This window comes from Choloepus didactylus, chromosome 7, assembly GCF_015220235.1.
Source record: "Choloepus didactylus isolate mChoDid1 chromosome 7, mChoDid1.pri, whole genome shotgun sequence".
NCBI lineage: Eukaryota > Metazoa > Chordata > Mammalia > Pilosa > Megalonychidae > Choloepus > Choloepus didactylus.
Genome location: NC_051313.1, coordinates 77,458,455 through 77,483,841, shown reverse-complemented (window position 1 = coordinate 77,483,841; position 25,387 = coordinate 77,458,455). Strand labels below are relative to the sequence as shown.

The 25,387-nt window shown below is 37.6% G+C and overlaps 1 protein-coding gene across 1 annotated transcript in view; it reads left to right on the top strand.

Moving 5' to 3' along the window:
- The window catches only part of MYO6 (myosin VI), a 183,563-nt gene that overhangs the window by 84,440 nt on the left and 73,736 nt on the right, over positions 1–25,387 (top strand). The window contains exons 5-9 of the mRNA XM_037842731.1: positions 2,130–2,259; positions 4,104–4,209; positions 5,550–5,605; positions 20,479–20,576; positions 21,615–21,779. Of these exons, the coding sequence (XP_037698659.1) occupies positions 2,130–2,259; positions 4,104–4,209; positions 5,550–5,605; positions 20,479–20,576; positions 21,615–21,779 (555 nt within the window). The remainder of the gene's footprint in view (positions 1–2,129; positions 2,260–4,103; positions 4,210–5,549; positions 5,606–20,478; positions 20,577–21,614; positions 21,780–25,387) is intronic.

Sequence of the window (25,387 nt, the reverse complement as noted above, 5' to 3'; positions counted from 1 at the left end):
AGTATATTTAGGTTAAAATAAATATCCAATCAGTATTCTTGATTAGAAATATATTTAGAAGCAAAATCCACTCTATCAGCAGACTCATATTGAGCATCTGTGGTGTGCTAACTGCTGTTTTAGGTACTGAAATAATGCAAAATTTTATGTTATGTTTGTTAAAACAGTTTAACTTGTAATAAATCAGTAAAGTGAGTTAATTTGGATATAACCAGGTAACATCTTTTAAATAGAACTGACCACTATTTTTTCTCTACAATTCTTTTGTCATTTTGCTCTGGTAGAGAATTTTTTTTTTTTTTAGTTGAGCAAATTTTTATTGTTTTTAATTTCTTCTTCTTGAAGTGTGGAAACCTTTTTATTACTTTTACAAAATTATTGTAATTTGTTTTTATTTGGGGTAATTTATTTTTTTTTGAGATGTTTATTCATAATGATGTTTATTCATAATCCCATGGGATTTTCATTGGTCTTTTAATGTATCCTGTGTGCAGTGGTAATACACTTGCTGACTGTGACCATTAATACCTGAAGATTTACATGCAGTGTTAATTGTATTTAAAAAAATAATAATATTTATTTTTTTCCCACCTTGGATTCAGCTGACCTACAAGTCTTTGCTAAATTGTATGATAGATAGAAAAACTTATATAGTTCACTGTGACATTAAGTTTTTGTTTGTCATGTATAAAGTCTACATCACTTTGGAGAATTGAGGAGAATTTAGGTTATTTCTAGCTTTTTCTGATCCTTCCTCCTTTAAGATATGTTTGCAGCTGGGCAAATGACCTGTGTTAGATGGTGGCTATCTGGGATCATTAACTCCTGTTTGAAGTGCCAGTATTTTCATAGTTAAGTGAAGCCATGATTGGCATGCTTTTTCCTAGCCAGTTTTGCCTTTTAGGTATAGAAACCATTAAAAATTAGCAATACTTAAATATAGCCTTTATTACTATAATATGTGGAAGAGAAGGAAAGAATTTGGAATAAGAGTATAAATTTGATATTTTTTTATATTTCTTACCAATGAAAATTATTACCATCTCCCTTAGATTTGAGTAGAACAAAGCTAACCTACATTTGATGTTTTCATTGGTTATTAAAATCTCTGTGGCTTTCTTTTTGTCTCCCAGAGAAAGATTATTATCTGGATTTTTTTTTTTTTTACCCTATTCCAGGAAATATCTTTGGGAACAATCCCTCAATTCTAGATTAGTAGCCTGAGAGTTCAGGGTTTCCGCATCATGTTTCCACAACTAGAAGACAGAAAAGAGAAAAATATAGTCCTGCATGTCTTATTTTTACCAGTATCACTAAACCACAACTCTCTTTCTTCCCACAAGGAATTTTATAAATTCTACTGGTGCTTTTTTCATCTTTTAAAGTCACAGTTAAATTCCAAATTTTAAAGCAAGCTTAAGTTTCTTATTAAACATTTAGCCCATCAGTGTTCTAGGCAATGATCAGCATATATTATTTTGCAGAAATCTAGGACCAAATCATCACCACAGAGCTAAATCAATCCTTGGCATTCAGTGATGGAGATGGGCCCAGGGGTTCTTATGAGCTTTATTAAACTCATCAGTAGCAGCCCAAGACTTACGAGCAGAGCGAATAAAGTAGTCTAAATGAGGAATATATAAATGACCAAAACTCAGGCTTTAGGACTGGAGCTAGGGTAGTAGATTTGAGGGAGTTTTTAGAAGTGGAGTCAACAGAAGAACACTGATAGCTTAGGGACTCAGGTTTCTGTCTGAGGTGACTTGGCAGTGATGCCAGGAACCTGAGAAGAGAGGGAAGGAGAATGTTGTTTTTTTTTTTTTTTTGAGATAGAGGGAGGTCAGGGGAGATAGTCTTGGCTTTGGATGTGCTGAGTTTGAGATGCCTATGGGACAGTAAGATGTAAATATTTATTAAGAGTTGGAGAAATATGGGTCCCATAGAATCAAGATGTTTAGGGAAAGGAGGGAAAGGGAGATGTGGGAGTCTTAGTTATTATATAGTGGGTTGAAGGTATGGGAGTGGATAAAATCTATTTGTTGTGTTTATTTCTTTCTTCTATGATCCTTGTTTAATTTTAAATGAAAATAGTAATTTGAAATTTTTATGTTTATGCTTTTCTTATTTAGACATATGTTGCCAACATTCTGATTGCAGTGAACCCATATTTTGACATACCTAAAATATATTCATCAGAAGCAATAAAGTCTTATCAAGGAAAATCTCTTGGGACAATGCCCCCTCATGTCTTTGCAATTGGTATGTAATTTAATTGTACCTTAATTCATGTCTTTCCTTATATTGTAAAAATTTCTGTTTTTTTTTTGGATTAAGAAAATGTGCCATGAATTGAGTATGTATTTCAGAGGGCCTATATCCGTTTTGGGTGTAGCAACATTGTTAGGAGCATGTATGTTTCACATGGGGAAGAATACCTTTGTAACCAACTCATGGGGCAGTCATACATTATCTTTGTTAAGTGCCGGTGTTCCCTTTGGCATGCATTCCTAGCTGGGAGCAGGAAATGCTAAAAGCTGGACCTTGTGGTTCTTTCTGAATTCCCAAAATGATTAACTCCACTTGAAAAGAGCCTTCCTTCTCAGCTTTGAGGCCCAGGCCTTCTACTATTACCCAGGCCAGCACTTGCGAATAGGTTACCGGGCTAGATTTGAGCTCTAAGAGCAGACTTCATCCTTGCATTAACTTGTATCAGGGCTTCATAAAATTAAAGGGTTGAAAGTGGTATATGCTTCATATCCCTGGGAGAATCACACAGAGAGATGAAGTTATTTGATCAGAATTAGAAATTGCCCTGTCTGGTGGCTGGTGACTGCAAATACAGAGATGTTAGCTAACTCAGACATAAGCAATAGTTAAATGATGTCATGTTTTGGTGGTACTTCTTATTCTTAGCACAGTTTGTCTCTCTTTCAGCTTTCCTTACATGCCTGTGTTCCGGCCTAACCAGGCTTTACTTCCATATTGGTTGACTTGCATACTAATAGGGAGAATAAATATGTCAGCCCAAGTCCAGTGCAGCATCAACTTGTCTTCTTGTTCTAAGGAACTCCCATGGACGTTGGTTTATTCTCTCTCAACCAGCAAAAATGGGGCACAATCCCTAGACCTTGAATATGAGCAAACTTATCACTAGAGAGAAGTTCCATGTTTAAAATATAAATGAACCAGCTCTCATTTTTAGCCTTTTATTGATAATAAAAAAATGTTTTAGAATGATTCCACAAAAGTGGGTAGTGTAGAAAACTGGTAAATTGGTCAAGACATGTGGTTTGTATTTAGTCCTTACAGTGAAAGCCATTTGGAAAGTTTTCTATTTTGGTTTGTGTAGCACATGTCTGACATGAGAAGTAGTTGTCTTACGGGTCCAAAAATTGGTCGTGATCTAATCTTGAATTAAAATTATTTTAATTTAGAATTTCTTTGACAGAATACTGAATTAAATTGTGCTCAACTTTTTCTGGTAGTCTTAAAATTTAAGTAAGACATTTTATAGCCTAAATTGTTGGTGTGTAATGAAGACAGTTAAAAATATACATAAATAATTGCAAATATGGAAATTTAAAGCAATTGATTTTGCTTGTCTTTGAAATGTTGATAAATGCTACAAGATGTTTAAATCTGACAGTACTTTGACAGGAAAAAACCCACAGATATATTTTGCAATTATAATTTTTTTCTCAAGAAGAGTTTTTTGCTGCCAGATTTCTTAATTGGAAGCTCATTACTTTTTGCTTTTCTTTGGGGACTTAATTAGTTATGCATAGTGAGCAAATCTGTTCTGGTATCAAGGAAAGTTGGGGCATAGCTCTAATAGGGAGCTATTTTAGCACAAACCTAAGTGCTGTTTATTTATATTTCATATTACTCAGCTGTCAGGATAATAAGAGAGGACATTTTAAGTAAATACTTATAGAAATGTTTTGAGTATTTTTGAATGACTTTATTTTAAAATTTCATTAACGGTAAATGTACATAATTTGTTTTTAGGAGTAAGTGCTCTTTGATTTTAAGTGAAATTTCTACCTTTTAGTAAATTTGTATTAAACATGTCTTTCATCATTAATGTGTTGTTTTGACTCTAGCTGATAAGGCTTTTCGAGACATGAAGGTGCTCAAGATGAGTCAGTCTATCATTGTATCTGGAGAATCAGGAGCTGGCAAAACAGAAAATACAAAATTTGTTCTAAGGCGAGTATTCAGCTAACCTGGAATATTTTGAACAAGTTGACCTTTAATATATTGCATGCTTTGTGACATAAATTTGAAATGGCGGGCTCTACCCCTTTTAAGAAACAGATACCTTATATGGAAGCTAAGATATAGACTGTTGAAAGCCAGCTCTTACGTGTTATTTGCCTGGGAATCCTGGAAGAGACCAGAGCTGGTTAGGCAGGAGAAAATCTAGGAATGTGACTTCAGAAGTCAACTTTTACATTCTATTCTTTATCCCTGCCATTAGAATAGTTGAAACCATGTTTTATCTCATGCTTGTGATGGTTGGCCTCTGTTTCTAACTCTCTCCTCCTCCCTTCTCAATGCTTCTATTTGCTACCAACAAATTAAACTCTCTGTACTTCGTTTAGTCATAGCATTTTAAAACTGGAAGGAATCATAGCACTCATTATAGTTTAGTTCTTTCAGTTAACAGATCCAGACAGGTTAAATTTAGTGGTGAAGCTACTGCTAGGACCAACACATTCTGAATTCTCACCAATGTTGTTTCCACTGTGTTACAGTTGATTATTGCATGTGAAATCCTTTTTGAAATTTTGCTATTCGTTATGCAAATGTATATGCTATTAAGAGTTGTATATATAAAACCAATTTAAGAGTTTGTTATTGATTTGTATTACCAGCAATTCTGATTAAACAAATTCTTCCCAATAATTTGAAATTCTAAGTGGTTCAGTTTCTTATTTTTTCTTTCCAGTATGTGATAGTCCTGTGGTGAATCTGTGGCTAATATACAGATGATGAACAAAAAAGTAAAGAAACTATAAATGTATAATGTAAACCCATATTTTAATTTAAAGATTGCCCTTTGTTTTGCAACATGCCAGGCAAATAGCCATTTCATAATTTGTACTTTTCAGTGTAGTACAGCATGGATGGTGATAACTTCCTAGTTATTCTGAGGCAGATTGCCTTATTTTCTCTAGCCATAAATAGAGAATTAATAAGCTATTGCAGAAGACTTTGGAATTGCATGTAGAAAGTGAATATTCCTATGTGAAATATGTATTAAATTTAAAACTAAATAGTTGGTTAAAGTAAAACAGAATTTTCCCAAAAATAGTTTAAAAGGGATATGTTGATTTGAGTGCTAAAGGCAATCCAAATAGCATTTAAATGTTTGAAAAGCTATAACAGAAAAAAGCAATTATAAATTTGTAATCTGTAAAGACACAATTACAGTTGATCATCCAAGTTTCAGTTTTTAAAATGTATTAAATAATATTAAAATTATAAATCTGGTGTATACAATATTATTATCATCTAAATATTTCTTTATTCTATACTTGAAACAGATATCTGACTGAATCTTATGGAACGGGTCAAGATATTGATGATAGAATTGTTGAAGGTATTGTTAATTTTTCTGTAAAAAAGCCTTTTTTCTGTTGTTAGGTAATGAAGGTAACTTAAGAGAATCCTCTCAGTGGTCCTCTCATCTCCTACAAATCTTTACTCAGATATCTTCTTCTTCTTAATATATATTGCCTCCCCACTCATCCCACCTCATGTAAGCTCTAAGAGGACAGAGATTTTTATATTTCAAACCCCTAGGATAGTGCTTGACACATAGCAGGTACCCCATAAATATCTGTTGAATGAATGAAGGAATTCAGGATACTCTCTGGCCTCCTGTTTGGGCTGTGGAACTTGTTTTTTCCTCTTTCCTCTCCATCTCCAAATGTACTATGGTAAAACTTGAGACAGGCCAGGGGATGTCTTTTTTTGAAAAGAAGTAAAGGGGTGGAGAAGGGTTATTGGGAATTGAGGTGCTTTTCTTGGGCAAATCATTTTTTTTTTTTTTTTTTAGAAATAAGTTTTGTATTTAATGTTTGATTTTAGTATAGTAAACGCTATTATGCTGCTAGTAGTTGTTTTTCTTAATATTTTCCATGAAATAAACACATAAATAGGAAAGCACCATGAACACAGTTAGATCTTAATGAATGATTGTAAGGCTGTCCCCTTGTGGCTACAAACAAGTCACTGCCTCTCTCATAAGAACCCTCATTTTCTCTTTGTTGAACAAATGACTCCAATTTAGTATTAGAACCTGTCCTTATGCCAATGTCTTTGTAGACCTTTTCTTTGCCTGCATCTGCTCACTCATCTGGAAGGGATATTGGGAACAATTTTAAACAAGGTCTAACAGGTTCACTTGGATGTCAATGCCTGTTTTACTTACTATAAAGGTCAGTTTTGTTGGGGATAAAAGTCATGACCCACAGTTCCTTTACACAAATATATTTATCCGTTTTCTTCTGGCACAAAGTATTATTCTCAGAATCATTGATGAGATTCTTATGTTATTCCATTAGCCATTTGCTTTATTCTACTTGCACAAAGGATTTTCCTCTTTCTTTAATATCCAGTAATTTTATTGAGATATTCCTTGCCATTATTCATTCTTAGTCAATACTTAATGTCCATTTCATATATGCAGCTTAAAGCATTTTCATTTCCAGAAAAAAACTGAATTGTAATTTTTAATATTTTCTCATATCTCTGCTTTGGGTTTCTCTTTTAGGCACTCCAGTGATTCATATAATGGATGTTCTAGTCCTATCTTCAACTGTTGGCATTTCTTCTCAATCTTTTACAAACTATGTTTGATATCTTTAATATTGTCCCCTTGTTCACCTTATGTTTCCTGAAGGCATTATCTTGTCACTCTGTTTCTTCTTGTTTACATTTCCTTTATCAAGGGTTTTTTCATTTTATTTTTTCTGATTTCCGGAGCTAAGACTATCGTTTTTTTTTTTTAATTCAGTTTTATTGAAATACATTCGCACACCATACAATCATCCATGGTATACAATCCACTGTCCACAGTATGATAACATAGTTATGCATTCATCACCACAATCTATCTCTGAACATTTTCCTTACATCAGAAAGAAACAGAACAAGAATAAAAAATAAAAATGAAAAAAGAACACCCAAATCATCCCCCCATCCCACCCCATTTGTCCTTTAGTTTTTATCCCCATTTTTCTACTCATCCATACACTAGATAAAGGGGGTGTGATCCACAAGGTCACAATCACACTGTCACCCCTTGTAATCTACATTATTATATAATTGTCTTCAGGAGTCCAGACTGCTGGGTTGGAGTTTGGTAGTTTCAGGTATTTACTTCTAGCTATTCCAATACATTAAAACCTAAGAGGTGTTATCTATATAGTGCATAAGAATGTCCACCAGAGTGACCTCTCGACTCCATTTGAAATCTCTCAGCCACTGAAACTATTTCGTCTCATTTTGCATCCCCCTTTTGGTCAAGAAGATACTCTCAGTCCCACGATGCTGGGTCCACATTCATCCCCGGGAGTCATATGCTGCATTGCCAGGGAGATTTACAACCCTGGGAGTCAGGTCCCACGTAGGGGGGAGGGCAGCGAGTTCACCTGTTGAGATGGCTCAGTTAGAGAGAGAGAAGGCCACATCTGAGCAACAAAGAGGTACTCAGGGGGAGACTCTTAGGCACAACTACATGCAAGTTTAGACTCCTTTGTGGTAACGAGCTTCATAAGGGCAAGTCCCATGATCGAGGGCTCAGCACATCAAACCGCCAGTCCCAATGTTTGTGACAACATCAACACCAGTCCAGGTGAGGATGTCCAACACATCCACACCTTCCCCCAGATCCTCGGGGCTGGGGAGGGGGAGGCTGTGAATATATTTTTTATTATCTGCCCAAATTACTCTGGGATGTGTCACTATTTCACTCCAGCCTATACTAACCTAGGATAGTATCTCACTTCCTATTCAAAGTTCCATGGAATTGTGGTGTTTGAACAAATCGACTGTAGACTCGTACTGTTTAGAAAATTTAGATCCTGTACCAAATAGATATCTCTTCCCTTGGTCTCATATGGAAGTTGAAGTTTTAAAACACAATCAGTTTCAACCTTTACCCTTTGGCTTGGCTTGGGCAAATCATTTTTAAGAAAGAGTAAATGTGGAAGGCAAATTGATTTCCTGAAGCTATCTGTGTGTTTATGCCCATTACAAAGTCTTTTGAGCCTAGTTTAGAGCCTGTTCATCTAGGTTGCTCATTAGTCAGGGTTCTCGAGGGAAACAGAACCAACAGGAGATTGGTTTAAGTCCACGAAATGTCCTTGCAGTAATAGTTAGGTCAGTGCTTGCTTGACCAGACAACTGGGTACCATTACCTAGCCAAGTTTATGTATGAACAGAACCATCACAGTCCACCCCTTATCAACTTGACAGCTATACACATCATCTTCAGTCATACCCAATCTCTAAATAAAAAAACAATAACATGTTTTTTTGCTGAACAATACTGTCCTGCATATAACTGGAAACTCACTAAATCTTTCCAGAATAGGGTGCAAGTTCTTGAGTAATATTCACTCTTAAACTTGATATTCTATAACTTAAATGCTATGATATGAATGGTACAACTTATGTCATATGATAAAGGGGTTAAAATAGAGAAGAAAACAAAGATACTTTATGTACATATACAGAATAAGAAAGAAATATTAATAAATTACAGTCCTCATTTCTGTAATGGATCACATGGTCATAGGTCATATTTATAACTACCTTCTTCCACTACCCATTCCTTGTTCCCTTTACCCTCAGCAAGCACCTCAGCTGCCCATGATTCTTTGCCTGGTAGGGTAACCCAAACCTTCATTCCTGAAATTTTGGGGCCATTGATAGTCTGTCTGCATTAGGTTGTGTCAGTTTTTCATTGACTTTAATCAAGGGGCATGATGGTACTTAAGAGATGCCCTAGGGGATCTCCTGAATTCCAGACAAACTCTTCATTACCTCCATTATGTAGTTGCAGTCCTATTACCCCTTGATAGTCAAGATCAGTCACCCCTGTCAGCACAGTAATCCCCTTCCTCACCTGTTGATTCAGAGGCATGAGAAGCCCAAAGTGGCCAGGTGGCAGTCTTATCTTCCAGTTCAGTGGAATTGTTGTTGTTTCTCCTGGTGGAAGCCCTCCGCCTTTTGGAACTAAGACCTGTAGAACAGCAGAGTTTAAGACTGCAGGGACAGGAAGCAAAATTTTTTAGTGGATCATTAGGGGTGATAGTGAGTGGTACCACTCCCGTTTCTACCCCTTGATTTTTGTGCTTCTTTTTTGGTTGTAGGAGGGGCCAGATGCAATAGCTTATCCTTCACTTTAGAAGGGATATCACATGCCCCACACCACAGAACACCTAGAAATTTCACTGAAGTAGAAGCCCCTGTATCTTTTTTTTCCCGCCCAAAGGATTTTAGTATTTATTTATAACAGATAAGGATTCCTTTCCTGTTCCCTCACCTTCCCTCCCCTGTCCTCTTCCTTTCCCTTTTCTCCTCCTGTTTCTTTTAAGGAAACAGTATTATCACATCTAGCAAAGTTAATAGTAATTCCTTAATATCATCTAATACCAATCCATTATCAGATTTCCCCAGTTCTTTCAGAAAATGTGTTTTTACAGTTGCTTTGTTTGAATCAGGATCCATAAAAGGTCCATACGTTACATTTGATTGGTAAATCTCTTATATGTCTTTAAATCTATAATAGTTTCTCTCTTTCCCCTTTTTAAACTTGTTGAAGATTTCTGTCATTTCCTTTCAGGGACCTTGATCATTTCCCACATTGTGGATGTAACCGACTGCATCCTGTTGGTGGTTTTTCACATGCTTCTCCACCTTGCATACTTTCTGTAAACTGGCAGTAAGAGCTGGAGACTTCGTAGATTCAGGTTTTTTTTCCTTTTTGTTTTCCTTTTCTTTTCAAGGAAGTGTCATAGGTGGCATTGTATGCTTCCTCTGGCATCACATCAGGATAAAGCCCAGGTTCTTAATCATCATCCCATACAGCTTCTCAGGCTATTAAAGTAGCTCCTTGGGGAGTTCCCAGGTCAGGTCTTGTTTAGGGTAGAACTTATTGAGAATAAATATGTAGTGGAAAAACAAGGTTGCAGTGTATTCAGAAAGCCAGAGAATGCCAAAATGTCCTCTGGTCTGGTGAGGACACTGAGGCCCAGAGAGGACAGTGTGGCTTGTGCAGGGCCACACGGCTAAAGGGCAGCAAGCCGAGACCTGGGCTCTGCCTCCTGCCTCCCAACCCAGAGTCTCCCAAGGAAGTCCCCTGTATTTTTGTTGGATTTATCTCCCATCCTCTGACACACAAATGCCTTAACAATAAGTCTAGAGTAGTTGCTACTTCTTGCTCACTAGTTCCAATCAATGTGATATTGTCCATATAATGGACCAGTGTGATATCTTGTGGGAGGGGAAAATGATCAAGGTCCCTGGAGACAAGCTTGTGATGTAGGGCTGGAGAGTTGATATGCCCCTGAGGTAGGACAGTGAAGATATACTTCTGGCCTTGCTTGCTAAAAGCAAACTGTTTCTGATTGTCATTACTAACAGCAGGTGAGAAAAAAGCATTTGCTAGATCAATAGCTGCATTCCAGATACTCGGGCATTTGTTGATTTGCTCAAGCAATGATACTACATCTGGAACAGCAGCTGCAATTGGAGTCACCACCTTGTTAAGGTTATGATAATTCACTGTCATCCTCCGAGACCTATCTGTTTTCTCCAAGGCAAATAGTAGAATTGAATGGGTATGTGGTGGGAATCACCACCCCTGCATCCTTCAAGTCCTCCTTAAGAATGGCAGTAATCTCTGAAATGCCACCAGGAGTCTGGTATTACTTCTTATTTTGCTAGGTGGGGCAGTTCTAGTGGCTTCCACTTGGCTTTTCCTATCATAGTAGCCCTCACTCTACAAGTCAGAGAACCAGTATGGGTATGCTGCCAGTTGCTGAGAATGTCTCTTCCAATACTGCATTCCAGAACTAGGAAAATAACCACAGAATTGGTCCAGGGACCTACTGGACCCAATGTGAGACGTACCTTAGCTAACAGTCCATCAGTCACCTGACCCCATATTCCCCAATTCTGACTGGTGGACCATGTTGACGTTTTGGGTCTCCTGGGATTAATGTCACTTCTGAGCCAGTGCCTAATATTCCCTGAAATATCTGATCATTTCCTTTTCACCATTGCATAGTTACTCTGTTAAAAGGCTGTAGGTCTCTTTGGGCATGGCTGAGAGAAAGATTAACAATGTAATCTTTTGGCAGTGTAGCAGGGTTCTTCCCCAAGGGGACCTGGCCTTCCCTTCATTCAAGGGTCTCTGGGTCTGTAAACTGTTTCAAGTCTGTGAATTGATTAAGGGGCTGTGACTCTTTTTTTTTAATTCAAGGTTGACTTTTGTTCACTTGACCTAAGACTCTTCTGTTTATACACATCCAGTAAGAATTTAGTAGACTGCCCATCTGTATTACTTGTAGGTACCCCATGATCTACTAGCAAAGACCGTAAGTCTCTGAGAGTCAAATTATTTTGACTGCTGCTTTGAGCCTGATATCCACTATGGTAGCCATGCCCACCTCACCTTTGGAGATTAACATCTGCCAACTCGGGTTCTGGTCATCCCCATTGTGTTTAAGGATTCCAGTTCAGTGATAGCAGTTCCCCCAGTAATATCTGACCTACAGAGAAGGGTGACTTCAGAGGTCTTCAGAGATGATGGAGCTAGTCTCTCAAATTTATTCCTCACATTCTTGGTAAAAGGTGCGTCCTCTGGTCATTCCTGAGATGTGAGCAGGTCTTTCATGATAAATCCACTCTGACATTGGGTGCAATCTCTCTAAGCCTTTAGATCCCCTCCTCTACATTATACCAGGACAGTTCTGACATTTTGACCTCAGGTAATATCAGCCATCTTTTAATCCATGTTTCAGCCAAGCATCCAAACAAACTGTTAACACTCTTTCTAACCCTTGAGCTACAGCACTGAATCCAGAATCTCTGCTTAGTGGGTCCATATCAGTAAATTCAGCCTGATCCAACTTTATATTCCTTCCACCATTGTCCCACACCTTTAATATCCATTCCCACATATATTTCCCTGACTTCTATGTATATAAATTAGAAAACTCATGGAGTTCTTTTTTTTAAATTCAGTTTTATTGAGATATATTCACATACCATGCAGTCATACAAAGCATACAATCAGTTGTTCATGGTGCCATTATATAGTTGTGCGTTCATCTTCAAAACTAATTTTTGAACATTTTCATTACCACACACACAAAAATAATAATAAAAATTAAAGTGAAAAAGAAAATTAAAGTAAAAAAGAGACGGGGTGCCTTTTTTGTTGTTGTTCTTTTGTTTTTGCCCCCATTTTTCTACTCATCCATCCATAAACTGGACAAAGGGGAGTGTGATCCATATGGCTTTCCCAATCTCATTGTCATCCCTCATAAGCTACACTGTTATACAATCATCTTAAAGATTCAGGGGTTCTGGGTTGTAGTTTGATAGTTTCAGGTATTTATTGCTAGCTATTCCAATTCATTAGAACCTTTAAAGGATTATCTATATTGTGTGTAAGAGTACACACCAGAGTGACCTCTCGGCTCCTTTTGGAATCTCTCAGCCACTGAAACTTATTTCATTTAATTTCACATCCCCCTTTTGGTCAAGAAGATTTTCTCCATCCCACGATGCCAGGTCTAGGAGTCATATTCCACGTTGCCAGGGAGATTTACACCCCTGGGTGTCAGATCCCACACAGTGGGGAGGGCAGTGATTTCACCTACCAAGTTGGCTTAGCTAGAGAGAGAGGGCCACATCTGAGCAACAAAGAGGCATTCAGGAGGAGACACTTAGGCACAATTATAAGCAGGCGTAGCCTCTCCTTTGCAGTAACAGTGTTCCCAAAAAGTCCTGTGATAAAGGGCTCAGCCCATCAAACCTCTGGTCTCCATCGTGGAGTTCTTTTGGAGTATAGCATGCCTCCTCATGGGTCACACTTTGTACCTCACCTTTTGGGGACTGTTGGGGCTTTAGTCTAGTTATAGGTCTTGAAGAAAAGAGCAGTGGTGGGGGTGGGTCATGAAAGGTATTAGAAGTGTCCTTGAAGCCAATTATCTCAGGGCATTCCATTGCAGTTTCATCTGGTAAAACAGGATTTATCTCTCAGAGCAGTGAGGGCTGTTTGCTCAGTGGAAGGTTATAGGTTATCAGGCACAGTAGGGTTAATCTCTTTGGGTGGTGGCTAGATGGCAGATTTCCCAGAGCAGGCTGGAGGTCTGAGGGCTGTTTCCTCAGGGCAAACCTTTACAGGTTTATCTATCTAGCAAAGAGTCAGCAGAATCTAGGGTTTCAGTGTCCCCACTGCCATCATTATCAACCGATATATCCCCTTTCCAATTTTCAGGATCCCATTCTTTTCCAATTAATGCCTTTACTTTAACAGCTGACACCATGCGAGGTTGAGATTTTACTTTACATTGTCAATCGGCCACACATACAATGAGACTCTATACCTGGTTTTCAGAGATCTCAACTGTGTAGCCACAGGAGACAAGATTTTCTTTCAGGGCACACATAAAAATTTTACAGCTTTCATGTGGCACTTAAGTTGCAAATTTCAAGTCTTTAACTCATCTCTTTCTTTTATAACTGTATCCAGTGTATTTGGGAACAATCAGCCAACATCATTATACCTATTATACCTATTAACTCCACAAAGCTCTGTTAAGGTGTCAAAAACACTCTCACCCAGATCCTTGCCTCTTATAAGCATATGAGTAGCAGTATCCTATGGTGATATTTTGCATATCTCTATTGCCAACTCACACTATCGACTGTCATTGCCATCTTGATTATTGGAGTCATTAGTGCCTTTGAATCTAATCAGAGTAGCAAACCAATTGCAAAAACCCATTTTTAAGATTCTGTCTCAAAAATCACTGCTGGCACCAAAGCTGTCTTATTCAGTGTGCCAGTTTGAATGTATTATGTCCCCCAAAATGCCATTTTCTGTGATGCAGTCTTGTGTGAACAGATGTATTAGTGTTGATTAGATTCTAATTCTTTGATTGAGTGTTTCCAGGGAGATACGACCCATCCAGCTGTAGGTGATTAGACATTTCCATGGAGGTGTGGCCCTGCCATTCAGCTTGGGCCTTGATTAGTTTACTAGGGCACTATGTAAGCTCAGACAGAAGGAGTGAGCTTACTACAGCCGAGAGGGATACTTTGAAGAACACACAGGAGCTGAGAGAGGAGCTGCAGCTTGCAGAGACATTCTGGAGATGGCGTTTGAAAGCATACTTTTGTTCTGGAGAAGCTAAGAGAGGACAAATGCCCCAAGAGCAACTAAGAGTGTCATTTTTGAGGAGCTGCAGCCTAGAGAGGAACATCCCAGGAGAAAGCCATTTTGAGACCAGAACTCCGGAGCAGATGCCAGCCACGTGCCTTCCCAGCTAACAGAGGTTTTCCGGACACCATTGGCCAACCTCCAGTGAAGCATTAGCAAACCAGAACAGTCAGTGTTCTCTAGGGAAACAGAACCCACAGGAGATAGCTGTAAACATTATGAGATTTTATAAAAACGTCTCATGCAACTGTGGGGATGCATGAGTCCAAATTCCATAGGACAGGCTGCAAGCTAGCAACTCCAATGAAGGTTTTTGATGAATTCCCCAGGAGAAGTTAACTGGCTGAAGTAGAGATGAAAGTTCTCTCTTCTGACTGCTGAAGTCATCACTTCTCCTTTTAAAGCCTTCAACTGATTGGATGAAACATCTCTTATTGTTGAAAGCAATCTATTCAGTTGATTATAGATATAATCGGTCATAAATGCAATCGACTTACTGATTATTTAAGTCCACAGAATGTCCTTGCAGTAACAGTTAGGTCAGTGCCTGCTTGACCAGACAACTGGGCACCATTACTGGACCAAGTTGACAAATGAACCTAACCATCATGGCTACCATCATCTTGAGTCTGCCCTTTACATTGTAAACGCCTGGTCTACCCACTTATATTTTTGCTTTCTCTTAACCTGTTCTGAAGCCTGAATGATCTCTTTTGTTTTAAATCCATTAATGGCTTTATATTGCTATCAAGTTAAAGCCCCAAATCCCTATCATTGCCTAAGTGCATTGCCTGGTCTGGCTCCTGCCTCCTACCCTCGTCTAATTTTTTTAAATTTATTTTTATTTTAAAAAATTAGAGCAGTTGTAGATTTACAGTAAAATCATGCAGAAAGTGCAGAGTTCCTATATAAATCATCATTCCTCCCCCCAAACCCAGTTTTGAGTTATGTACCCTCTGATTTCTTATGCTTTAGTCATGCTCGCTGCCCTGTAATCCTTTGGAGGTGTTTTAGGCTATTGAGAATATTCTTCCTCCCTCTTCACTTCCTCCCACTAGGTACTCAGCAAGTATTTTAATAGTGATAGTTTTGTTTACATATGTGGTATGTATGGTGCATTGTTTGATTTGCTTACAACTTGTTATGTAATATAAATCTTCACAGAATTAGGTGGGTACTATTATTTTTCCACTTTTACAGATGAGAAACTGAGGTAATGAGAGTTTAAGTAACTTGCCCGAGATCATATGGCTAATAAGTTGTGGAACTGGCTTATAAACCAAATGTCTTAACTCACTGCTATATTAAATGCATTTTTGACACTTGTTGGGGATTGAATCACATCCCATATGAAGATATTTTCAAATCCTAACCCCCACCCTGTGGGTGTGAACTCATTTGTAAATAGGATCTTCAATGATTCTATAAAATGAGGCCAAATTGAATCAGAATATTGTATCTTGATGCGTTTTGAGTAAAGTTCTTGTGGGGAGAGCAAATCTGGAAGGATACAGAAGACAGAGCAGGAGGAGTAGAAGTCACAGGAGGAGATGGTAGAGACAGATTGCTGTATGATGGTAGCAGAGGTTGATTGCCAGCAAGCCACCAGAAGAATGTTACAGTCTTTAGAGAAGGTGTGACCTGCCAATGCTTTTTTGGATTTCTAGCCTCCATACCGAGCCAATTAATTCCTGTTTTTTCAGCCAACCTGTTTGTGGTATTTGTCGTAGCAACTCTGGCAAACTAAAATAGGTTTTGGTGCTGAGAGTGGGGTGCTGCTATAACAATTAACCAAAAATATGGAAGAGGGTTTGGAATAGGGTAACAGGTAAAGGCTGGAAGAATTTTGAAGCACTTGAGAGAAAACACCTGGATATCTTTCAACTGACTGTTGGTAGAAAATGGACATTAAAGGTGATTCTAGTGAGGGCTCAGAAAAAAGTAAAACCTGTAGATAAATTTTCTTTTGTCTTAGAGAATACATATATTATCATGAGCAGAATGTTGGTAGAAATATGGACATTAAAAAAAAGAAAAGAAATATGGACATTAATGTTGCTTCTGGTGAGGACTTAGAAGGAAATGATGAATGTGTTATTGGAAACTGGAAGGAAAGGAAATCCTTGTCAAAAAGTGGCAGAGATGATAGGGTAGGGTAGGGGGATGTTTTTGGTATTCTTTTTAATTTTAATTTTTCTTCTTATTTATTTTGAGTAATGAAAATGTTCAAAAATTGTGATGAATGCACAACTGTATGATACTCTGATCAATTGATTGTACACTTATGTTGATGGTATGGTATATGACTATATGTCAATTGAATTGTATAAAAAATGCAATAGAAAAAAAAGTGGCAGAGAACTTGATAAAATTGTGTTTTGATGTTGCTTGTAAAGCAGAACTCGGATATTTATCTCAGGAGAGTTCCAAACAAAGTGTGAAAGGCACAGTCTGTAGGTGTTGCTTATAGTTAAATGTGAGAGGAGAGAGATAAATTGAGTACTAAACTTTTAAGCAAAAAAGGAAACCAGCATTTGATGATTTAGAAAAACTCAGCCTATCCAGGTAGCGTGCTCTAAGACCAGGGCCAGAACTGACTCTAATAGGGCCGTCCCTGAGTGGCTGGGAGGTGAGTCTCCAGAACAGGGCTCTGTGTGAGGGTGTGACTCAACAGCCATTTGCTAAAGAGAGTAGGTACATGACTCATGGATCCAGTCAGCCATCTTGCGGAAGTTAAGAATTGAAATGCAGTTACTGGGGAAGCATCTGTGGAAGATCCTTTTGTCTTAGATCCCCTTGAATTGCATGGAAAACCAAGGTTCTTGAGAATTTGAAATTTGAAAACCAAGGTATTTTGAGACTGAAAGGGACAGAGATGGGATGAAATGAAGGAAGAAATGGAGAACTGTGGAAGCAGAGGGCTAAGCCAAAGAGATCACCTCAGGCCAAGAGAGAGAGGGGGCCATTGCTCTCCCAGGTATTTGGAGGGTGGATCGTATGCCCTGGTATTTGTGGAGAGTGTGACCTGTCCCAGTGGTTGGAGAAAGCCATACGAGTAGGCCCAATGTACAAAGCATCATGCCATAGATGACTCTTAGACCATGGAGAATCTAAAGGAATTTTCTGTAATGGGTTTCAGATTTGCTTCGGACTTGGGACTCTTATTTTCCTTCCAGTGTCTCTCTTCTGGAATAGGAATGTCTATCCCATGCCTGCGCCCCCCCCCCCCCCCCCCCCTTGTATTTTGAAGTAGATAGCTGTATTCTAGGTTTCACAAGTCCATGGAAACAGAGGAATTTTGCACCAGGACAAAAGTGACATTCCCATGACTGATTTCAATGAGATTTTAGAGTGAGCGTTGTTACTGAAATAGCTTACAGCTTTGGGGATATTGGAATGGGGTGAAGGCATTTCACTTGTGCAAAGAGCATGTAATTTTGGGGTCTAGAGGGCTGACTGTTGGGGATTGAATAATGTCCTCCATAAAGGTATGTTCAAACTCCTAAACCCCATCCTGGGGATGTGAACTCATTTGTAAGTAGAATCTTTAATGAGGGTGAGCCTTGATCCATTATGACTGGGGTTCTTGTGGGGAGAGGCAATCTGAATGGAGACAGATGACCTAGGAGAAGTAGAAGCCACAGGAGGAAACAGAGGAGACAGATTGCGATATGTTGGAGGCAGAGACTGATTGCTAGCAAGCCACCACCAGAATGCTACCGTCTTTGGAGAAGGCATGGCCCACTGATACCTTGATTTTGGATTTCTAGCCTCCAAACTGTGAGCTAGTAAATTCCTGTTGTTAAGCCAGCCAGTCTGTGGTATTTGCCACAGCAGCCCTGGCAAACTAAAACAACATTCTTTTGACAGTAGGAAAAATTTCAGGTGAACAAAATGTATTAGGTCCTTTTGTGTTTTCACAATTACGTAAAATATGTTTGTAGATAAATCCTAATCTAAACAGAACTCTAATAAACATTTTAAAACTTGTCTTTCAGTAAAATTTTTCATGTTTCTTGATTTAAATAATTTTCTGGTTTTACTACAGTTCTCAGTTGTGGTTTTGTGATGCTCAGGAGTAAGGATCTCATAAGAAATGCTTTACTCATTGTAAAGTACCTTACTTTGTGAGGGAATCATCCTTAAACTTGAACAGATCAATAAGAAAGAACAAAATCTGAGTTAACTCATAAAAGACTAATTAGTATTCTGATTTGTTTTCTTGAAGTGCGGACTCACTTGGGAATTGGATATAATAACCCTTGTTTGTTCCATGAGACAGTGCTCTGCAGTGTGTGGTGTGTTAGAGTTAAGAAAGATTGGGAAGTATTATTCAAAATGATTCCTAGTCTCTTAGTAGAGACTCTTATGGAGACGTTAATTGGAAGGATACAGAAATCGTTTAATGTCCTCCTTAATGGAAATTTGGTTGTTGTTTAGCCATGAGTATGTTTATAATAGTATTAATCTAATTTTCTGATGGACAGGGTCTTATCCTGTTTCAGAATATTTTACTTAATAGAGATATTAAATTCAGCAAAAGCTCGTAGGTCATCAGTAAGGGAGTCGGGGAGACCTGTGATGAGTTCCCATTTTGCTAATAGCCAGTTGTGTGGCCCTTGGCGAGTCAGTTGACCTTGTGGGACTTTAGTTTTCTTGCCCATCTGAAAGAAGAGGGATGGATATATGCTAATGTTTCTTTTAGTTTTAATACTTTCTGACTTATTTTGGCAACTGAATTGCCTGGGGAATGATACTTAAAAGACTAGTTAAGCTTTCTACTGGGGATAGAATAAGGGAAATGGATTTTAGAGGGCTTCACAAGAAATATTCTAACAATAAGTGTTGTGAAGCAGTTAATGAGATTGTTAATGGGGAATATGTGAGTAAAATTAATACTGAGCTGGTGTGTTTATAGGTGAGACTTTAGCAAGTAGAAGAATAGGTTCCAGTAACCTTTTTCTAGTCATATGGTTTGTGTGTGTGTGTGTGTGTGTATGATTATAAAATAACAATTAAAGTGTTACATTTGTACATTGGGAATTTTAAAATTTTCTTCAGTAATTCTATAAATTTTCTTAAGTAATTCTATAAATTTTTGATTTTTTATGTTTTGTTGAATGTGTCTGTAAAAATGTTAAACCTGGAGGTTATTAATATATAATATATTTTAGAAAAGTAAGTCAAGTAATAACTTTGTTGTCTGTATTTTGTCACCAGAGGTTTATTGTTTTATCCATTATGATCAGTGCTCTTGTAGGGCTGATGTACTTGTGAAAACGTTAACATTCTTAGGAAGTAATTTTTAAAGTTGATTTATAGATTTAAACCTAGTGACTTTTAAAAATTATTTCCCATATTTTTGTTTTCTTTTTATATATTTCAAGTAATTTTCAGTACATTTAAGGATACATTTCAGTCAAGTTTCTGCAAAGAAATAGAACCATGTAAAGAGATTTATTTAAAGGAATTGACTTGTGTGATTTTGGGGTGGCAAGTCCAAAGACTGTAGTGCAGACCAACAAGCTGGAAACTCTTGGGGAGCAACTGATGCTGTAATCTAGTCAATTTTGCTCTTAATGCCTTTCAGCTGATTGAATGAAGCCCTCAACATTATTGAGGATAATCTACTTTACTTAAGAAGCCCACCCACATTATTGACTCTCTCTTCTGTGCTCTACATCTATGTCTCTGCTTTTCTGCTAGCACCTGTTATACTGATTTCACTTCTCTGTAAGACTGAGCTCCTTATGAACAGGGAACATAGAACATGTCTTACTCATTTTCTCATCTCCTGCACCTTGAATAGTGCCTGAATGGGATTTGACATTGCATGTGAATTCCTTCATTTGATATTTTTGAGAATGTTTTTCTAGATGTATGTATATACTTATTAATCTAGATGTATGTATATGTATTAATAAAATGGGGTCATACTATGCATGCTGTTTGGTAATTTTCCTTTACATTAATATTTTGATAGAATATTTTCATATCTTTCTCAATAGCCAACCCACTCTTGGAAGCCTTTGGAAATGCAAAGACTGTTCGCAACAATAATAGCAGTCGATTTGGAAAATTTGTAGAAATACATTTCAATGAAAAGGTAAGAGAGAATTGACAGAATTGATGCTGTGATATCAGTCAGGGTTCTTCAGAGAAACAGCTAACAGGGTATATATATATATATATATATATATATATATATATATATATATAACTATATATAGTAAGTGATTATAAGGAATTGGCTCATGCAGTTGTGGGAACTAGTGAGTCAAATTCTGTAGGGTAGGCTGCAGGCTGGGAGTTTCTGGTAAAGGTAATGTTGAAGTCTTGGTTGCACATTCCATAGGGGAAGCTGCCAGGCAGGAAATTCCAGTAAGAGTTGATGTTGAAGTCCTGAGGCAGAAATTCTTCTGACCTCTGGAACCCCCAGTTCTTGCTGTTCAGAACTCCAAGTGATTGGATGAGGCCCACCCACATTATGGCCCACCACAGTGTGACCTACCACATTACTTAGGGTCAACTGCTTGTAAACGCTAATCCCATCTATACAGTACCTCCACAGCATCAACTAGGCCAGTTCGTGACCAAACTACTGGACACCATAACCTAACCAAATTAATACATAAAATTAACATGACAGCTATTTTATCATTTCTTGGTAAATTTGAATTACAACTGTATCTGAACACTTGGTAAACCCCTTTAAATTCCTCTCGTTACTTTATATAGTTTGGGGAAATATATACCTTCATTATAACTATCCAAGAGCTTGTTTCACAGTTTATAACCCAAATATTGGAATTGACTTCAGCATTGAGTATTGCCTTATATCTATTTTTCTTGCAAGACATTCTAGCTCCATTTGTATTAAAGTACAGTGCAAAGCCAATTCTGATTTTTTGGGCGTTCAAAGCTTAAAAGGGTCTAGATAGGAACATAATGAGGATGTTTAAAATGAGGGATGGATTCCATAAGTACTTTAAGCTTACATTTAGTTATCTGGTTTTTCCTTTATTTGATAAATTTTATCACTTCTTTAATAGACAGTTTATTAGAAAAGATGAATAATTTAACATTGATAAGTTATACTTTAAGAATTTATGAAAATGTATTTTCTCTCTATTTTGTTTTTTAGAGTTCAGTTGTTGGAGGATTTGTTTCACATTATCTTCTAGAGAAATCTAGGATCTGTGTTCAAGGCCAAGAGGAAAGAAACTATCATATCTTTTATAGGTTGTGTGCTGGTGCTTCTGAAGATATTAGGGAAAAACTTCATTTGAGCTCCCCAGATAATTTTCGGGTAAGTTGGATGAAAAGAAACTTCATACGATTTGTGAAAATTGAGTTGCCTTCAATCCTAAAACTTATTTTAGTGGAATTTTGATACCTCGTTGTATGTATTAAATGAACTGTAATATGATAGAATGACAGCTAAATTAAATAGATTTTCTTTGTGATTTACTATTGAGTTTATAATATATTATATGAAAAGGTATGCAAGGGATAAAGTCAATTAGAAATTTAAAATAGTCCTGTAATGATAGCTTTAAAGTTACCTTTGATTTATCTATAAAAAACTTCAGTCCCTGAATTAATATTAATAAAGGACACATGCTCGTCTTCTTTAACTCAATTCAAGTGCACATATTTATTGCTTGCCCATTATGTGCCAGACCTTGTGCCAGGGTACAAAGATAAATGACACACTTTCTGCCCTTTAGCAATTGGGAATGGTGGGAAGCACCTACACATACGCACACATACACATATACACAGAGACATGTAATGTATTGAATGATAAGAAAGGGATAGGCATAGAATTCTGTGGCAGTTTGGGAATTTTAGAAAGCCTTTCTGGAGGAATTGATACTTGATCAGAGTCCTTTAGCATTTCCAAGTGTTAACTAGGTGAGGAAAACTGGAAAGGGTGTTCCTGGTAGAAGCGAAAGCCTGAGGTGGGAATAGCAGACAAAAGAAAGGCAGGAAACACCTTGAAGGGTAAGGCAGGAAATGGCTGGAGGTGAGGCCAGAGACCTTGATCTTCCAGTTGTAGGTAATAAGGAGCAATTAAAGGGCTTTAAGTAGAAAGTTAGGTATCAGATGTATACTTTATTCTGGCTTTAATTTGGAGGATGCCTTTGATGTGGAGGATTGTTAGACATCCCTAGCCATTGAAATAAGAGCTACTAAGTGCCTTACTTAGGTCAGCAGTGCCGGAGTACAGAGGAGGAGATGTGCAAAATTTAGGTGAACTTGATAGGACTTAGAAATAATTTCCATGTTTTCACTAGGGTTTTGAGTGGATGTAAATACCATTTTTGGGGCCAGGTGGATGATTTCAGTTTTGGAACCTGTGGCCATTCTAAGTGGAGATGTCTGGAGGTGGTTGAGTATACTAATCTGAAGATAAGCATCAGTTCTGGAGTTACAGGTTTGGGAGGTGTCAGTATTCTGGTGGTAGTTAAAATGAAGATAGTGAGCAGATGAGATTGTTCAGGGAGATTGCATAATGTAGCAAACAAAGCACGTGCCAAGGAACAGACTCTGGAGTTAACAGGGATGAGCAGATGAAGTGTAGCCCAAGAAAGAAAGAACAGGTGGAGTGGTGAGAAAAGTACAAGGAAAATCAGGAATGCTGAGTATTGCATGCACCAAGGGAGTAAAGTTTCAGGAAGTGGTGACTGGGGATGGTTAGCATAATTTGCAGATTGCCAACTAGAAAATAGCATCCCTGTGGGAGGTATATATGAGAATCATAGGATGGGAGTAAGGAATGTAGTTTACATAAAGTTCTCCAGGGGATTCTGATATTCTTCTTTGGGCAGGAACCTCCATTTGAGAATCATGACTCTTGATTATATTTTAGTTATTGTTGTGTGTGTATGTGGGGGTGTCGGGGGTGGGTTCTGTCTGTGTTTTTGTGGCCCAACTTCTTGTTTCCTTATTATTCCTAGCAATTTCTTTTAATTTGTATTTGAATTTTTTAAACTTTATTGTCTTTATTTTTTTTTTTTTCTTTATCTGTTCTTCTTGGATTATTGTTCCCCCTTCCTTAATTGCTCTCTACTGCTAGTTCCCCTACATTCTACATTATAAACCATTTGTTTTACATTTTTCAAAGTTCACATTAGTGGTAGCATATAATATTTCTCTTTTTGTACCTGGCTTATTTCGCTCAGCATTATGTCTTCAAGGTTCATCCATGTTGTCATATGTTTCACCAGATTGTTCCTTCTTACTGCCGTGTAGTATTCCATCGTGTGTATATACCACATTTTATTTATCCACTCATCTGTTGAAGGACATTTGGGTTGTTTCCATCTCTTGGCAATTGTGAATAATGCTGCTATGAACATTGGCGTGCAGATATCTGTTCGTGTCACTGCTTTCCGATCTTCCGGGTATATACCGAGAAGTGCAATCGCTGGATCGAATGGTAGCTCTATATCTAGTTTTCTAAGGAACTGCCAGACTGACTTCCAGAGTGGCTGAACCATTATACAGTCCCACCAACAATGAATAAGAGTTCCAATTTCTCCACATCCCCTCCAGCATTTGTAGTTTCCTGTTTTTTTAATGGCAGCCATTCTAACCGGTGTTAGATGGTATCTCATTGTGGTCTTAATTTGCATCTCTCTAATAGCTAGTGAAGCTGAACATTTTTTCATGTGTTTCTTGGCCATTTGTATTTCCTCTTCAGAGAACTGTCTTTTCATATCTTTTGCCCATTTTATAATTGGGCTGTCTGTACTATTGTCATTGAGTTGTAGGATTTCTTTGTATATGCAAGATATCAGTCTTTTGTCAGATAACATGGTTTCCAAAAATTTTTTCCCATTGAGTTGGCTGCCTCTACCTTTTTGAGAAATTCCTTTGAGGTGCAGAAACTTCTAAGCTTGAGGAGTTCCCATTTATCTATTTTCTCTTTTGTTGCTTGTGCTTTGGGTGTAAAGTCTAGGAAGTGGCCGCCTAATACAAGGTCTTGAAGATGTTTTCCTACATTATCTTCTAGGAGTTTTATGGTACTTTCTTTTATATTGAGATCTTTGGTCCATTTTGAGTTAATTTTTGTGTAGGGGGTGAGGTAGGGGTCCTCTTTCATTCTTTTGGATATGGATATCCAACTCTCCCAGCCCCATTTGTTGAAAAGACCATTATGACTCAGTTCAGTGACTTTGGGGGCCTTATCAAAGATCAGTCGGCCATAGATCTGAGGGTCTGTCTCTGAATTCTCAATTTGATTCCATTGATCTATATGTCTATCTTTGTGCCAGTACCATGCTGTTTTGGCAACTGTGGCTTTATAATAAGCTTCAAAGTCAGGGAGTGTAAGTCCTCCCACTTCGTTTTTCTTTTTTAGAGTGTCTTTAGCAATTCGAGGCATCTTCCCTTTCCAAATAAATTTGATAACTAGCTTTTCCAAGTCTGCAAAGTAGGTTGTTGGAATTTTGATTGGGATTGCATTGAATCTGTAGATGAGTTTGGGTAGAATTGACATCTTAATGACATTTAGCCTTCCTATCCATGAACATGGAATATTTTTCCATCTTTTAAGGTCCGCTTCTATTTCTTTTAGTAGAGTTATGTAGTTTTCTTTGTATAGGTCTTTAACATCTTTGGTTAAGTTTATTCCTAGGTACTTGATTTTTTTAGTTGCTATTGAAAATGGTATCTTTTTCTTGAGTGTCTCTTCAGTTTGTTCATTTCTAGCATATAGAAACATTACTGACTTATGTGCATTAATCTTGTATCCCGCTACTTTGCTAAATTTGTTTATTAGCTCTAGTAGCTGTATCGTCGATTTCTCAGGGTTTTCTAGATGTAAGATCATATCATCTGCAAACAATGACAGTTTTACTTCTTCTTTTCCAATTTGGATGCCTTTTATTTCTTTGTCTTGCCGGATTG